The 14,173-nt window shown below is 42.6% G+C and overlaps 1 protein-coding gene across 1 annotated transcript in view; it reads right to left on the bottom strand.

Annotated features, from left to right (window-relative positions):
* Positions 1 to 14,173, bottom strand: part of SLC22A4 (solute carrier family 22 member 4) — a 53,025-nt gene that overhangs the window by 13,770 nt on the left and 25,082 nt on the right. Inside the window, exons 4-8 of the mRNA XM_074960483.1 lie at positions 11,489 to 11,660; positions 5,944 to 6,070; positions 2,955 to 3,055; positions 1,741 to 1,955; positions 885 to 1,067 (exon numbers count right to left, since the gene is read on the bottom strand). Of these exons, the coding sequence (XP_074816584.1) occupies positions 885 to 1,067; positions 1,741 to 1,955; positions 2,955 to 3,055; positions 5,944 to 6,070; positions 11,489 to 11,660 (798 nt within the window). The remainder of the gene's footprint in view (positions 1 to 884; positions 1,068 to 1,740; positions 1,956 to 2,954; positions 3,056 to 5,943; positions 6,071 to 11,488; positions 11,661 to 14,173) is intronic.

Raw genomic sequence — 14,173 nt, 5'->3', positions numbered from 1 at the left:
AAGCTGTGCTTTAAGCATCATATGGCACTTCATAGGGACCTAGCCGTCGCAACTGAGCCTCCAAAATGAGTGGATACTTTTGACTTTAATCTCTCAGTGCCTCACTCTCCCTCTATAAAATACTATGTGAACACCTAAGGACTGTTAGCATATGCACAACGGGGCTGAATTTCTTTTCACTTTTGAGTGTTTGACTTTGCAACCTTAACATTTCTTTTAACGTAGTGTTTTGTGTGTAATTAGAAATATTACATGTACACACTACTGTGTATGCTTTATACTGCATATTTTCTAAGTACCATTTTCAAAAAAGTGTAGATTCCAAGAGATTATTTGACCTGCATCTGCCTGTTTTTCAGCATCTCACAAGTCTCTGTGCTCTCTTCTACGCTGAGCGCTATGCAATGAAGGCCCCTTTGGGCCATTATGCCCTTGGGAAACTAGCTGACTGATCATGGCAAGTTTCAGAAGTGCCTGAGATTAGTTTTCAAGTGTGCACTATCAAGATGTGGCAAAGTATCATCTCAGCCGCTCTACTTGTATGTTTCACCCCTTTGCTATCCCTCTTTGCCTTTGAATTGTGAGCAGGGTACAAGGCCTCTTCTGTTTGGAAAGCACCTGCCTCAATCAAAGAGAATAAAAGGGCCTGATACGCTAATTTTATACAGGTGCAACAGTGGTGTAACACCAGTTATTTCCCTTGGTGTAAAACAAAATGGCCCAAAATGGAGGAAAGTGACTGAAATTACAATATCTAAAAAGCTGGTTTAAACATCTTTGGAGCACCAGGACTTTCTAGCTTGCACCCATTCTTTGGGATAACTTTTCTGTGCAGTTTGCTCCCATGTGTTTAAATTCAAGCCAAATGACAGAAGACATCTCACCAAGGTAAACAAAGTAAGGAGCGATGATGCTGCCCACCCTGGAAGACATGGAAGTAGCTCCAACTGCCATGTTTCTTACTATTGTTGGGTAGAGCTCAGAAGTGTAGACATAAAGCATTGAGAATGCGGATGTGATCCCAAACTTCCCCAGCATCACCAGGAAGACAGACAGGATGTGAAGGTCTGAAAATAAAATTAAATAAGGATCAATAAAGCTGCATCAAGTTCCCATGCTTCTTACCTCCATTGTTTTTACCTCCCAAAGACTTCAGTTTTTCTCCCCTCTATAATTGTAGTCTTCTCTTATCATAACCGCCCCTGAGCCCTAGATTCGCCAATTCATAACTTGAGCAGGCAGCTTATTTTATACTACCAGGACTTTGGTTCACTCCCAGTCTGAGAGTGCACTTGAAATGCATTACGGCTCTGATTCAGCAAACTAGATAAGCACATGCTTAAATTCATATCTAATCAACAATGCATTTAGGTTCTACTGAAGTCTACGGTGAAATCTGAAGAACTTCTGATTTTTGTAAGTAGTGTCTCCAGTTCAGATGCATCTGTGTTCTGTCATTTATCCAATTTTATGACCTGGTCATCTGAAGCATAAACGGATCAATACTTTGATTTTCAGAAGTGCTGAGCACTCAACACCCAGTGAACTCAATGAGAGCTGTAGGTGCTCAGCATTGTATGAAAAAATAACAAACCAACCCAAAATCAAATCAAGCCACAAATGATTGAGGTTTGGTGCAAATTTCACCTGGTAACTTCCTGGTTTCCAACCCTTTGCTGGAGCAGTTAGATGGCACTGTAGGATATATTTTATTTTTACGTCATGAGTTGAAGCTCATACCTGTAGGCACCAGCTGAATGAAGAGAATAACCCCTCCTCCTAAGAACAAGGTGCCAGATATCGAATACCGCCGAGGTAAGATTCGGAGGAGCAGCCAAGCAATCACATAAGCTGGAACTTCTATAATGGCTGAGAGGAAGCAATTGATGTAGGCATTTCCATGCAAGTTGGGAGTGTTGAGAGACAGTCCAAAGTAACCAACTGATGTTAACATCCTGAAAGATGCATAAAAAGTAAAGTCTCTACAGTATTACCCAAGATTCTGTTTCAGAAACAGCACAATACCAGACATCAGCAGGGATGGGATGGCTTTCAGAATTTCAATAGCTACACCACAGTTGCTAAGTTTTTTGCACCTGCAGCTTCTTTTTGTACTAAAAATGTCCAAACACAATCCTCTCCACAGAGCCCTAACTTAACTCTCCCTCCCATATACAATATGGTAAATGGGAGGCTCACTGGAAGTTATTCATAATGGTGTTTCACTGTGACGGAGCCATTAACAATAAAGTGAAGTAGGAAGTCCTGAAACGTTTCAGTTCGTTACAGCATGCCATCTACAATCCCATTTTTAGGGAACCTCTCCCTAGAGCAAACTCTATTAAAAGACTTGGTGTATTCATCAAAAGCTCCATTACAGCATCTGAATGTTATGGTTCCGCATAAGAGAGCTGGAAGATCGGATTTCAAATCTTGGGACACCTCAATTTGACATGCAAAAGGAATTAGCCAATTCCTCTAGACGGGAGGCAGTGGAGTCTAAAGGAATGGATCACAGATTAAGAGTCATGTATTCGGTTCTAATTAGTGTTCTGCCACTGAACTGCTATATGGCCTTGGGCAAGCCACATGACCTCTTTCGCTATACCCCCAAGACAGTATTGTGTACTTCTCATGGATATTGTGTGGCTAAGACTGTGGGTTTGTTGGTTTTTTTACAGCAGCACTTTGAGTACACCGTGTGCTATATAAATGCTCAACATCAATAGAGTCATCATAAATTTGCATGCTCACATGAACACTGAGGAGCACAAATCTCTACCTGCCTAAACACGGATGCAAGCCCCTTAATGCAGGTATTTGGACACCCTACGCAGATTCCCATGTTTGAAATAGGTCCCAGTTTATGAGACCGGTTATTATAAAAAACTACAACAGGCATCCCAAACAGATTGATTGTTGTCCGTGTGCTTTAGGGTCACACATCCACTTACCACAGCAACAATGACATAACAGTGATAACTGCAATGTTTCGGGTTCTGAACAAGTCCAAAATGTATGCCTTCTGCTGCTGCTGAAACTTCATATCCTGCATCTTAGGGGAAAAGGAAAACAAACCCAAAATATCCCTATAGGAAGAGATCAATCTAATCTGTGGGGGAAAAAATCTTAACACACAGATTTGGGAGGATGGAGGTTATAAAAATATAACCCCACATAACCCTTCCAAGTAAAGTGAAAGGGCAGAAAATACACAAATCAACAGCCACACAACCAATTGCACATCAGCAAAGGGGTTTCATAGGAAGCTTGATTATTCTCTACCCCCAGTGGTACTCCAAAGTAACTTTAAGTTAGTTGTGACACAGGGCAGCACTGACACACCTGTACCAATTCGATCTAGAAATCAGTTACCAAGTCATCAAAGAATAGAAAATCTAACAGGGAAAAGACTTGCACTAACTTCTCCTCCTTCATGCCATACGAAGGCACTCCCAGCACTGGCCTCACTGACAAGGGCAGTTTCCTGCACGCTGCCTATTGAGATCTCTACAGATCTCAGAATACACAGATCAGTGTGAAACAAAGAATCCTCAAGCTCGGCTGCCTATTTAGCAGCAGCTGGTTGCAAGAGCACATGGGAAATTGGTGCTCAGCCCTGAACTCAATTACTAACTGTGATGATATTTGCCACCACTGCTCCCCATGTTAGCAGAGGCTGAGAGACCATTTGGTGCTGGAAACAGACCCTCTGCAGCCAATCTGGCATGTGCAGTCCTCTTTGCTGGGTCCAGCTGATTCAGAGCCTGGAGGTAGGGTTACCACATAAGAATTACACCCTGTCTGGGCCAGTAGTGGCCCAAAACTATTACCATTTAGCGCCCTAGGATGAAGAAAAGAGCTGGTGATCTCGGGCCAGGGCTTAGTAGGCTTGTGCCATTACTACAAAGGCCACTGCCACAACTGATACCAAGTTAGTCTCTTGTGAGGGGCCAGCCCAGGACTGAATGGGCATAAAACAGAGCTAATCTCTCAGTCCCAGAGGATAAGGCTGTGTCACACTCCTGGCCTGCCTCGGGGAAGCTGAAATGCTGCTTCCTTGGCTGTTCCTGTTTGGATAGCTACAAGTTTTCACTTTCTAGGAACGTCCATCTGGCATCGCTCAGAAGCTCTAAGGTTATTTTAACAGAACAGATATTGTGCAGGCATCATCCACTGGCAAATGTAAAAGGCTGACATCAGGATCAGACTTGTACAGTTGTGGGTGGGGGAGGGGAGGGGCTGTATTGCCACTTAATCTGAATGGCACGAGGCAGTGATGAAAAGCAGACTTTTCTCCTGGAGCCTGAGAAAAAGTCTTGTAAAGTATTAAACATGCAGCTGATCTACAGCTAGGACATAAAGGAAGTGCTTTTCTTTCTCACAGCTGTTCTAGGACAAAATTCCCACCCCCAAAACACGCTTGCTTTTTGAGAACAGATTTTAAGTGGCATAACCAAAAACTGAACAATATTTGAGTAGTTTATGCTGCCAAGCAAGTTCATCAAAGAACACATTTTTCTTGTAGAAAAGTCATAACAACATGTGGTTTTGTACTATGCCGTGGATTATCTGGAGCTTAATAAGTGGCTATTTATATGAAAACAATACATAAAGTATCATGTAAAAGACATGTGCACATGTAATGAACACAGACTCATGGGACTGAAACTGAGGATCGTAATCATCAAAGAGTATGACCCCCCTACCATGTGATTAAGCAGAGTTAACTAGCTGGCTATTATGCTCCTGGAGCTAGCCGCTAGAGGGAGACAAGATCACAAATGCTAAGTCACTGTATTATGTGTGTACTTGTGTTGCAGTCAACCTTTAAATGCTAATAAGCTTTCTGAGCTAGGCTTTTTTCTTTGTAACTAAGAAGATTAACCAAGAGGTATCATTCCTATGAAAGGACTAAATGTTCTTAATTAAAATGGAGCCCTTTTACCACCAGATCATTATTAAAAAACCCCAGAAAACAAATAATAAATCCCCATGCACAGACACAGGGCCAACAGTGTATTAAGCCAGTGAAAAAGGACTACTTAGCAATGGGGCAATGGAACTGCCTACACACTATACATGTTTATTTATTAAGGGCACTTTTGAGGGTGCCCTTTAGTGCCATGCTGGGACTGACAGGCTCTTCAGTGAAGCCCTGCTTTCTCCTTTGGTGCCTCCTACTAGCAGGTGCACATATGCATTACAAAGTCTGCGTACCAGAACAGCTGCTCCACACAGATCCTTCCATCTGGAAGAGCTACCTTTAAATTAAATGATCAGCTGTCAATAGTGCATCCAACCAAGATGAAAATAGATGTATTTTAATTTCTCATTTTTCTGAGTGAGGCAGCAGTGCCCTAATGATAGACACTTTGTTAGACCTATGAGACAAGCCAGTCCTGACTGAAAGCCAAAGAAAGTCATTGCTGAAGAGTACAGATCTTACTGCAAAAATAATCAACTGCAGCTGCATATTTTTGACTTACTGATGCAAATGAGCCACCACCAATTGCCTCATGTCACAGCAAGTACTGAACCTGGACAATTTACTAAACAACTGGTGACAGAGCTGTGCTCTGAACTGTTTGATGTTCTGGCTTATCAGAATAATATGGAAATGAAAAGGAAAACAGCAAAGGTTGCCAAGTAGCAGATTAGAATCACGGAACTCTAGGGCTGGACGAGACCCCAAGAGGTCATATATAATCCCTCTCTTCCCCCACCTCCACCCAGTTGAGGCAGGACATATGAAAACATATTCTGCCTTATCAGAATAATCTGGAAATGAATTGCCTGAACAGGAAAATAGCAAAGGTTGCCAAGCAGCAGATTAAACTCCCTACAGTTCTGGGATAACTGGAAGAGACCTCAAGAGGTCATATAGTCCCTCTCTCCCCCCCCGCACCCCACCCAGTTGTGGCAGGACATATGAAAATGTACCTCTGTGGAGTCAAACAGCATAGCTGGGGCTACAATGCCATTTGTTTTTGCAGCCTTTCGGATGATGATCTCTGCCTCTTTAAATCTTCCCTGGGAGATCAGCCACCGGGGAGATTCAGGAATGACCCTGCAACAAATTTCAGAAGGACTGAATCAACATTTCCACAATGATCACAACTCCTGACTTAATCATCTTTATTAAATACACTTTGGGGATGGATTTTGCCATCTCAGTAATAGATCACTTCCTGCGGTAGGGTCCAAACGTCCCGATAAATAAACATGTGGGTCACTTTACCCATAATGAGTAGTACCACTGAGCTCAATGGTACTGTTCTAGCACATGGGTAACTGCTCACATGGTCAAGTACTTGCAGGACAGGGCCCTCTTCCTATAACTAGTTTCTGAAATTAGTTGTATTCATATATGTTAAGGGGATAATTAAATTCCATCAGAGAGTCAGAAGTTTCTTGGTAAATAGCAAAAATATTAATAGTTAGGTAGCATAAAAATCAATCATATAAACAAGTTATCCTTACAAAAGTTGTATACAGCACACAAATGGTGTAGAGTTGTGGTGGTGATATTTAAAGGAAAGTGCAGACATATTTAAAGACTACTTGCCATAGAGAGTTTATACACAACCTTCTTTATCTTCATAAAACAAAACTGATCAGGCTAAGAGAATGGTAGCAGTGCCACATTGTGGACATGATTGTATCCAACAGGTAAAATCCAAACATCATGATGTCCATTAATATCAAACACAGACTAGAAGGACATGCCTCTCTTTCCCCAGTTTTTTAAAAACTCTAAATCCTTCAATCCTAACTGCTGCTGTCTTGCTCTCCTAAGTCAATGGTAAGTCAATAGGTCAGAGACTGCCGAGATACCTTCATGATCTGCAACAGCAGCTGCTAGACCCCTTCTTAAAGGGTTGATTAACATTTTTCTACTACTGTCTCTCCCACTGCATTTCTTTACAGGTCAGTTAATGAATACGAATGCAGATTGCAGAAGCAAGGGATACTCGGAATCCCTTTGGAGTATTTATCTTACTAAGCTTTTGACAGGATAGTTCTTATTTCACTGTATAAAAGTTATTAAGTAAATACATTGCTTCATAAGAGCCACTAGCAAGCACTGTGCAAGCTTCCCTTACATACCTCTGCCAATGTACCTCAATCCCTACCTACCATCTCTCTGCCTCTCCAGTCCCAGACCCTGAAGTGGAAGATGAGAATCAGGTCAATCCTTATGGATGTTTTGCAATGCAGACAAACAAGAACTAGGAAGAACAGCCACCAAACACAACTTCACTGGTACCCCAAGGCAGGGCTTTGAATCTAGGTCTCCAGCAGCAAGAGGCCAGTGCAACAGCTCAGTGAGCCACCATAGCTCTCATAGGATTTATACGCTAGCGACAGTCAGCTTTTCCAATTGGACTTTTATGTTCGAATACCTACTTTTCCTCCATTACTCCCACTAACAAAATGATGCTGTGTGTCGCAGAGGAAAAGCGAGCAACGCCACACTGAAGTCAAGGATTCTAAAGCATTTCAAGTTAAATAGAAGCATTATTTAAAATGCCACTCTGGAGAGGGAATCAAACATCTGACCATCTCTCAAGTCTGATGATAGCAAGCAGGCACTGAAAATCATTTTTAAAGGGTTTTATTTCATATTTCCAGCCAAATTCAAAGAGCAGAAAGATGGAGCTGAATGGTATGTCACACTATGTAGGATATAAGTCTGATTTGCTTTACTTAACAGTGCAATAAAGACATTGTTCTTTTTGAGGTCTTAATGTACCATAAATGAGGCTGTTTCAGAAGAACAAGAGAGGAGCTTCCTGGTTCAGCCCAGCATGAAAAGAAGGAATATTTAATATAATTTTTTTGAAGAGAATATGTATGTTTTGGGGGGTGAGGGAGACACCTCACATTTCTCCCCTCTATCAGGAAATGAGTGCACTCACTCCACAGATGCAGAGAAAGAGCGAGCATAGCATCCCTCCTCTAATCTGCCTACAGGGCCAATCAAAAACATCAGGCTTTCCCGTCTTGTCTCCAGTGTTTTCTTTTCACACTGGGAGTGCATAACCATCCAGCGGTGAGTGAGGTAAGGTTTGTTTAAATTGGTGTCAATTTAAAAAGGAATGGGGGCGGCGGGGCGGTAAATGAGTGCAAAGGAGAGACCAAAAAACAAAATAAAAAACCAAGGAGCGGAGTGTGGAATGGTCAGGGTTAAGGTTAGCCACATGAAATCCGTTAGGGTGATGTTTTCAAAATCCAGCATGACAACTGCATGCAAAGAGAAACAAAAAGCACGGAGAATCTCTTTATGTCTGGTAAACGGTCACTGCCAAAGCCTATTGCTGACATCCTCCCAACTGGCAAAACAGGGAAAAGTAAAAAAGTAAGGATCTGGGTAAGTGTGCTAGACCTAGACCTAGAGACAGTTAGTGGCTTGTCGCCATTCCCATCATAAAGCCCTGTTAAGCAGGTATTTGTGATGGAGCTGCCTGTCACATAGGGACCAGATGCTCCTCACCCTGTGATCCAATACCAGGAGAGGCTTTAGCGCAAGTCCATGGATTCAGTTGCACCACAGACAATACGAAATCGAGGACGCCAAACATGAGTGGCGCTGTGATGCAATGCGCCAGGTCACAACGCCCAGAGCAGGGAACCGAGCCCAGCCCCGCAGGACAGGAGGGCAGGTTTGCTCTTTAGCTCCACCCCTGTGGCCCCCATGCCATGCCAGGACTAGGGTTGCGGTGCTGAGGCAGAGGGTGCTGCTGCGGGTGGTTGGCGCACCCCTTGGCTACAATTCAAAACCAAGCCTAAGAAGAGTTTAGTATCGTGCTCGAAAGGCTACATCCACCCCTGCTCAATACAGAGCTCCACACATTCAAACCTGGAGCGGGCAGCCAGTCAGATTCCTAGCCAGTCAGTCACGTTCCTGGACAAACTGGGGAACAGCTGTCTCCTCCCAACCTCAGCTCACCTGACTGCCACAACCAAGAACAGAAAACTTACCTTTACCGCAGGCCCTGTTACAGAGGCTGTTTTAGGTCTTCACAGGTCCAGAGCTCCAACATATGCCAGTTCCAACTTGGCTGTGTGCTCAGCCAGCCAGGGTTTAATGGGAAAGAGGCTGGTGCTTGGTGTTAGTAGCAAGGGAAGGGAGAAAGGAGCAGGGATAAGAAAAGTAGGAGGAAAGAGGGAAGGACCCATAGTGGCAACAGCTGAGAAATGAATATGATGGTGCCCATTGATCTAAGTGGAAACCTTTTCCAAAGGATTGTAAGATTCTCCCCCACTTTAAATTTGAACATATAATATTTTGAAAGGTATAAGGCACTCAGAGCCATAGATCTCCAAGTCCCAGGAAGTCAGGTCAGCTTCAAGACAGCATCCCCAGTCTCTAAAGGCCAGATAGGCTGGCATATCCCCTTACAGGATGAGGCATCCAATTGGCTGAGGAAAAAAAAACACGGTGGAGCCAAAGAAACCATGACATTCTGTTCAACCAGCCAAATGAACCTGCAGGAGGTCATGGTGCTCATGTAAATCCCTCCCTGGACAAGCTACTGACCAATACTGACCCAGCGAGCTGTCCCTGGGGCTGTGTTTGCCTAAGTGCATTTAACGTATACACTTTGTTGTTTAGTGTGCTCTTCCAGTGCAGCTTCCACAGCGCACGCTAAATAATCATGCACCTGATCGTGGTACAGAATTTTGTTTTTGTGACCGTGCCACTGTAACCCACATATACAAGGACTTGGATAAGCCCGTCAGAACTCCCTTCGCTCAGCTGGCACGGGGGGTTAGGAGAAGGTGGTAGCAACACATCTTTATAATGGCACATTTTACATTTCCTTTAGACTAAAATTCAACCTAACCCCTTAACCTAGGCATGTAAACATTTTGTTTGTTTGTTTTTAGTGAGAGTTATGTTGAAAAGTTATTTACTTTATAGGACTGGTTTCCCCAAATAATTTTAAAATACACAAAACCATGTTTCATCCTAGCAGCGGCATGCTCTGGTTTTACTTCAGTAGCGAAGCATATCTTTGCAAGGAAAAGGCATCACAGACAGATAAAGGGATTCTGATATGTTGTTTTTAGGAAAAACTAACCTTGGATTGCTCTGAATTTGTTAATGCTGCATGGATTAGCAAAGATGCACATGAGATGCCTGGTTTATCAGGGTGGTTTCCTGCTGTATGGCTGACTTCATATTCCAAAAGTAACACGTTGAAGGTTTACACAACTATGACAAAGAAGCTGTGAACTGTTACAGCCTATCAATCCACACAGCCACTCTTGGAAGAGTTATATGGCATTTGGCGCAGATACCATCTAGACAGCAAATAAGATTAGCTTTCAGAACTGCTGACAGAGGATCTGTTATGGTCTACTGGGTTAATCCATCGTTTGTTTTTTGGATTTTCACTTCTTTTCCAAGGCCACATTAGAGGAACAAAATGCCTTGCTCCCAGAAACCTCCCAAACTGTGACCAAACTTTACTGGGGGTGGGGGGAAATGAATGAAAATTGAGCACCAAAATGTTAGGGCTGAGACTTTTTTCCCCCTCAACTCACCCCCATATGTCTCTAGCATCTCCCTCTAGTGGGGAATCTGATGTACCCTGGGGCACTGCACCCAAGATGTAAAGATTCACTAAAATGATCATATTAAAGTAAATTATTTGTGTTTAGGCCCCAATCTTGTAATCTGCTTAACGAAGGTGCACTGTTCAAAGCCCTATTGTTGGCAGTGTCCATGCATATGGTACAAGTTGCAGGATCTGGCTCTAAGCTAGAACCCTGGATTCCAGCGAGCCTGCTGGGCCAAACATCTAGTTGCTGGCTTCCCTACTCCACCACACTTTCTTTTGTTTTAATGGCTCAAAACTGTGCCCAGAGGTGGTGAGAGACTAAAAGTGAGTTATGAAAAAGATCAGAGTAATTAAAGATCAAGGAGAAAGTTTTAAACATCCTCCCTGCCCCAGTCTCTTACCCTTATCCAGCCCTCTCAGACATAAATATTGTGTGTAGCAAAGCACACAGGTTTTGGGTAGTATTTCAATAAAGAAGATTTTTGTTGCATTCCAACAGTTGCATCCACATAGAAAATAGGCTTCTAAAAAAGGAAGGAAGAAAAGCTGGAAGGGAAAGTTTGTACAGTACAACTCATCCAGCAATAATAAAGGAGATAACAAAAAGGTTATAAAGAGAGTTTGAGGTTAAGAGTCTGATAGTCTGGAAAGAATTTCCAAAGAGCACTGCAAAGCCAGCATAAGATGGACTCTAGCCGTGTTAGCAGGGTTCAGCACACAGATAAGTTAAGTTATCTTAAAACTGGCTGAAAATGTTTCATCTTCAAGGCAAATCCCTTCACTTGGCATGGAGAATACCAAAACCAAAATCCACAGCAATTATAATCCAACTGGTTATTTCACAATTTAAACTGGAGATTACCAGCTACAGATGGGACTTTCTGAAGCCGAACGCCTTGCAATACAATTAAACTCACCACCACAGTGGAACGCAGAGCACCCCAGGTGCAGTGAGAGCCAGTAGCAGCATCCGCCAGTCTCTGATGAAGTAAGCAAATAGTGGCAGCAACATGTAGCCAATTGCAAAAAATGTGCAAATTCCTAATGTAGAGAATATAATACGAACTGATTTGCCAAGAATTTCTGTGCCTGTTCAAAACAAGGGAGTTTGGATTAGCATTTTAACTCTTTTTGTAAAAACCACGTCTAAATATTTTATCGCATTTACAAAAATCAGCTAATATAATCTTTAAAATGGAGTCATTTCCCTTATAACACTTAAAGGGACACTGCCAAGGAGTTCTGGCACAAAATAAGACCAACCTTAACATGAAGATAATCTGGTGGGACAGTCTTCCAGATATTAATTGTATAAGAGATTTCAAAGTTGCCAAGCCATTACTGAGTAATTGAAAGGCCAGCCACCATTTGTGTGGGAACCCACCTCTTTCAGTGCCCCCTGCTGGTTCCGCAAAAGCAGATTTCAAGTAATACACAGCTATTTTCAACACTAGACGTATTCCTCATGACATCTATGATGTTGCAAAGACAACAAAATAAATGGGCTTTTTTTCAGAGCTTTGTTTCACCACCCCTCTGAATTTCTGCACTGCTAGAATCAATACTTGCCCAACGGACAGGACAAAAGTAGGAGGAGACTTACGTTTCTGCCATTGCAAAGACTGGGGAGTTCAGAGAAAAAACAGCAGACAGTGTCCTTTTAATCAAGCCTTCTTGTTCCTATCTCCCAGCAGTTTTTAAGTAATTTGGGAACAGAACACAAAGGAAGTTTATACTGAAACATGGCTCACTCCAAATATATCAGGATTAAAGAATTGCCATATTAGTTGATGGGGCCACATGTCCAGTGCCCTGTTTCCAACAGTGGTCAATGGCAGATGCTTTGGAGGAAGGCATAGAACTGCCTCACCTACTCCTCTACAATAGCACCTAAAGACGAGGGCAGTGAATCTCTCGCTCACTCCAGTCAATCAGTTTTTACCCTGAATCATGAGAACTGAGTGATCCAAGAATTTACATTTCAGCCACAAAACCACAGATACTGTTATTCACACGAACATACAACAGATTTTTGAAATCTTGCTAAATCCTTTGCTTCAGTTCTTCCCTGAAGTGGCACATTCCACAGGTTCACCAGCTGCATAACGCAGTCTTCTATTACAATCAATTTTGAGTGCCCTCGTGTCCCAGGAAAGGATAAACAGGGACACTTGAGGCCTTCGCTGGCCTGGTTTTGAAAATGCCAAGCACCTAATAGTTCACATTAACTTCAATGGAATTTGCTGAGTGCCACTTCTTTGGGTGTCTAAATAAGTGCTTGGGACCCTAACTTCAGACACTCATCTCTGAAAGTCTTTGCCTATATTTCCTACCATACTTCTCCAAAATAAGCATTCCTAGTCTTTCAATCTCATCTTATTTGGAAGTCCCTATAAGCCTCTGATCATTTCCATGACCCTTCTCAAACTTTGAGTCTTCCAGGTCCTTCAAATTACATGAATTAGACTGAATGCACTGTTCTTGAGGAGGATACACCACCTATATATAATGGCAAAGTAGCAGTATTTTTCTCTGAAACACCACAGTGGTAGATTTCTCCTTGTTGACATCATGATGGAGAAAGATCCTTTTACCTGTTCAGTTTGAGGCTGTCTCAGTGTTCCCTACAGAAGCTATAACTAATCTGGAACCCGAGCGCAGGTACATATGGCTTAGGTTACCACATACTGGGCTGAACACTTCGCACTTGCTTGCGCTGAAATCAGTCTTCCATGGTGTTGCCCAGTTACTACATATTGTTGGATCCTCTGGAGTTGCTTACAATCCTTACCAATTTTGACTTACCTAAATATTATGCTAGTAAATTTAGTTACCTCACTATCCAGCCCCTCGAAGCCGTTATAAGGGGACACACACAGATCCTAGCTCTCAAGTCTGGCTGAGCTACATTTGGCGTAGGACTCAAAAGGGGAATGAAGATGACTTTACGCCACCTTTATTCTCTCTTCCTGATCTCCAGGGCACCCTCAGCACAAATCAGAACAGCCTCAGGGCTGATCTAAATTACAATAGCCTGAACAGCCCCAGGACGATTTGTAGCATCTGAGGATCACCTGAGCACAGCACATTTCAGCCACACTCACTCCAACCCCAGCACATCCCCTGGCTGCATGGCACCCAGGGATTCCACAGGGGAATCTCCAGCTAGTTACTTCCGCTAGTTTAAAGGCAGCAATGGTCCAGCGACACAAAGCAAAGCCACCTCCTCAGAGCCACTGGACTAGCCCAGACTAAGGTAATTTACGGTTTGCAAGAAGTTGTTTCCATGAAATTAAAACAAACATCTCAGAAAATAGCATTTTTTAGATTTAAATATTCCCTGGGTGCTTTTGTAGCCCAGACAAGAATATTATGTTAGTGCATAAGAACCTGAAATTTAAACAAACTACCCTGTGTTTTCATCCCCCATGCCCACTGATGTACAGAAAGAATAGACAGCATAAAATGATGAAAAATTAAAAATGTTTACAAGATTTTCAGTTTTAATACCTAATGTGCTATTATAAAATACCCTGAATGTTTTTAACCTGACACTGTTTCTTTAATAATATTAAAACAACACTAGATTTAGTTCCAATTCC

The sequence above is a fragment of the Natator depressus genome, chromosome 8, assembly GCF_965152275.1.
Source record: "Natator depressus isolate rNatDep1 chromosome 8, rNatDep2.hap1, whole genome shotgun sequence".
Classification (NCBI taxonomy): Eukaryota; Metazoa; Chordata; order Testudines; family Cheloniidae; genus Natator; species Natator depressus.
The sequence above is the reverse complement of the archived record's forward strand: the minus strand, read 5'-3'. Positions and strand labels throughout refer to the sequence as shown.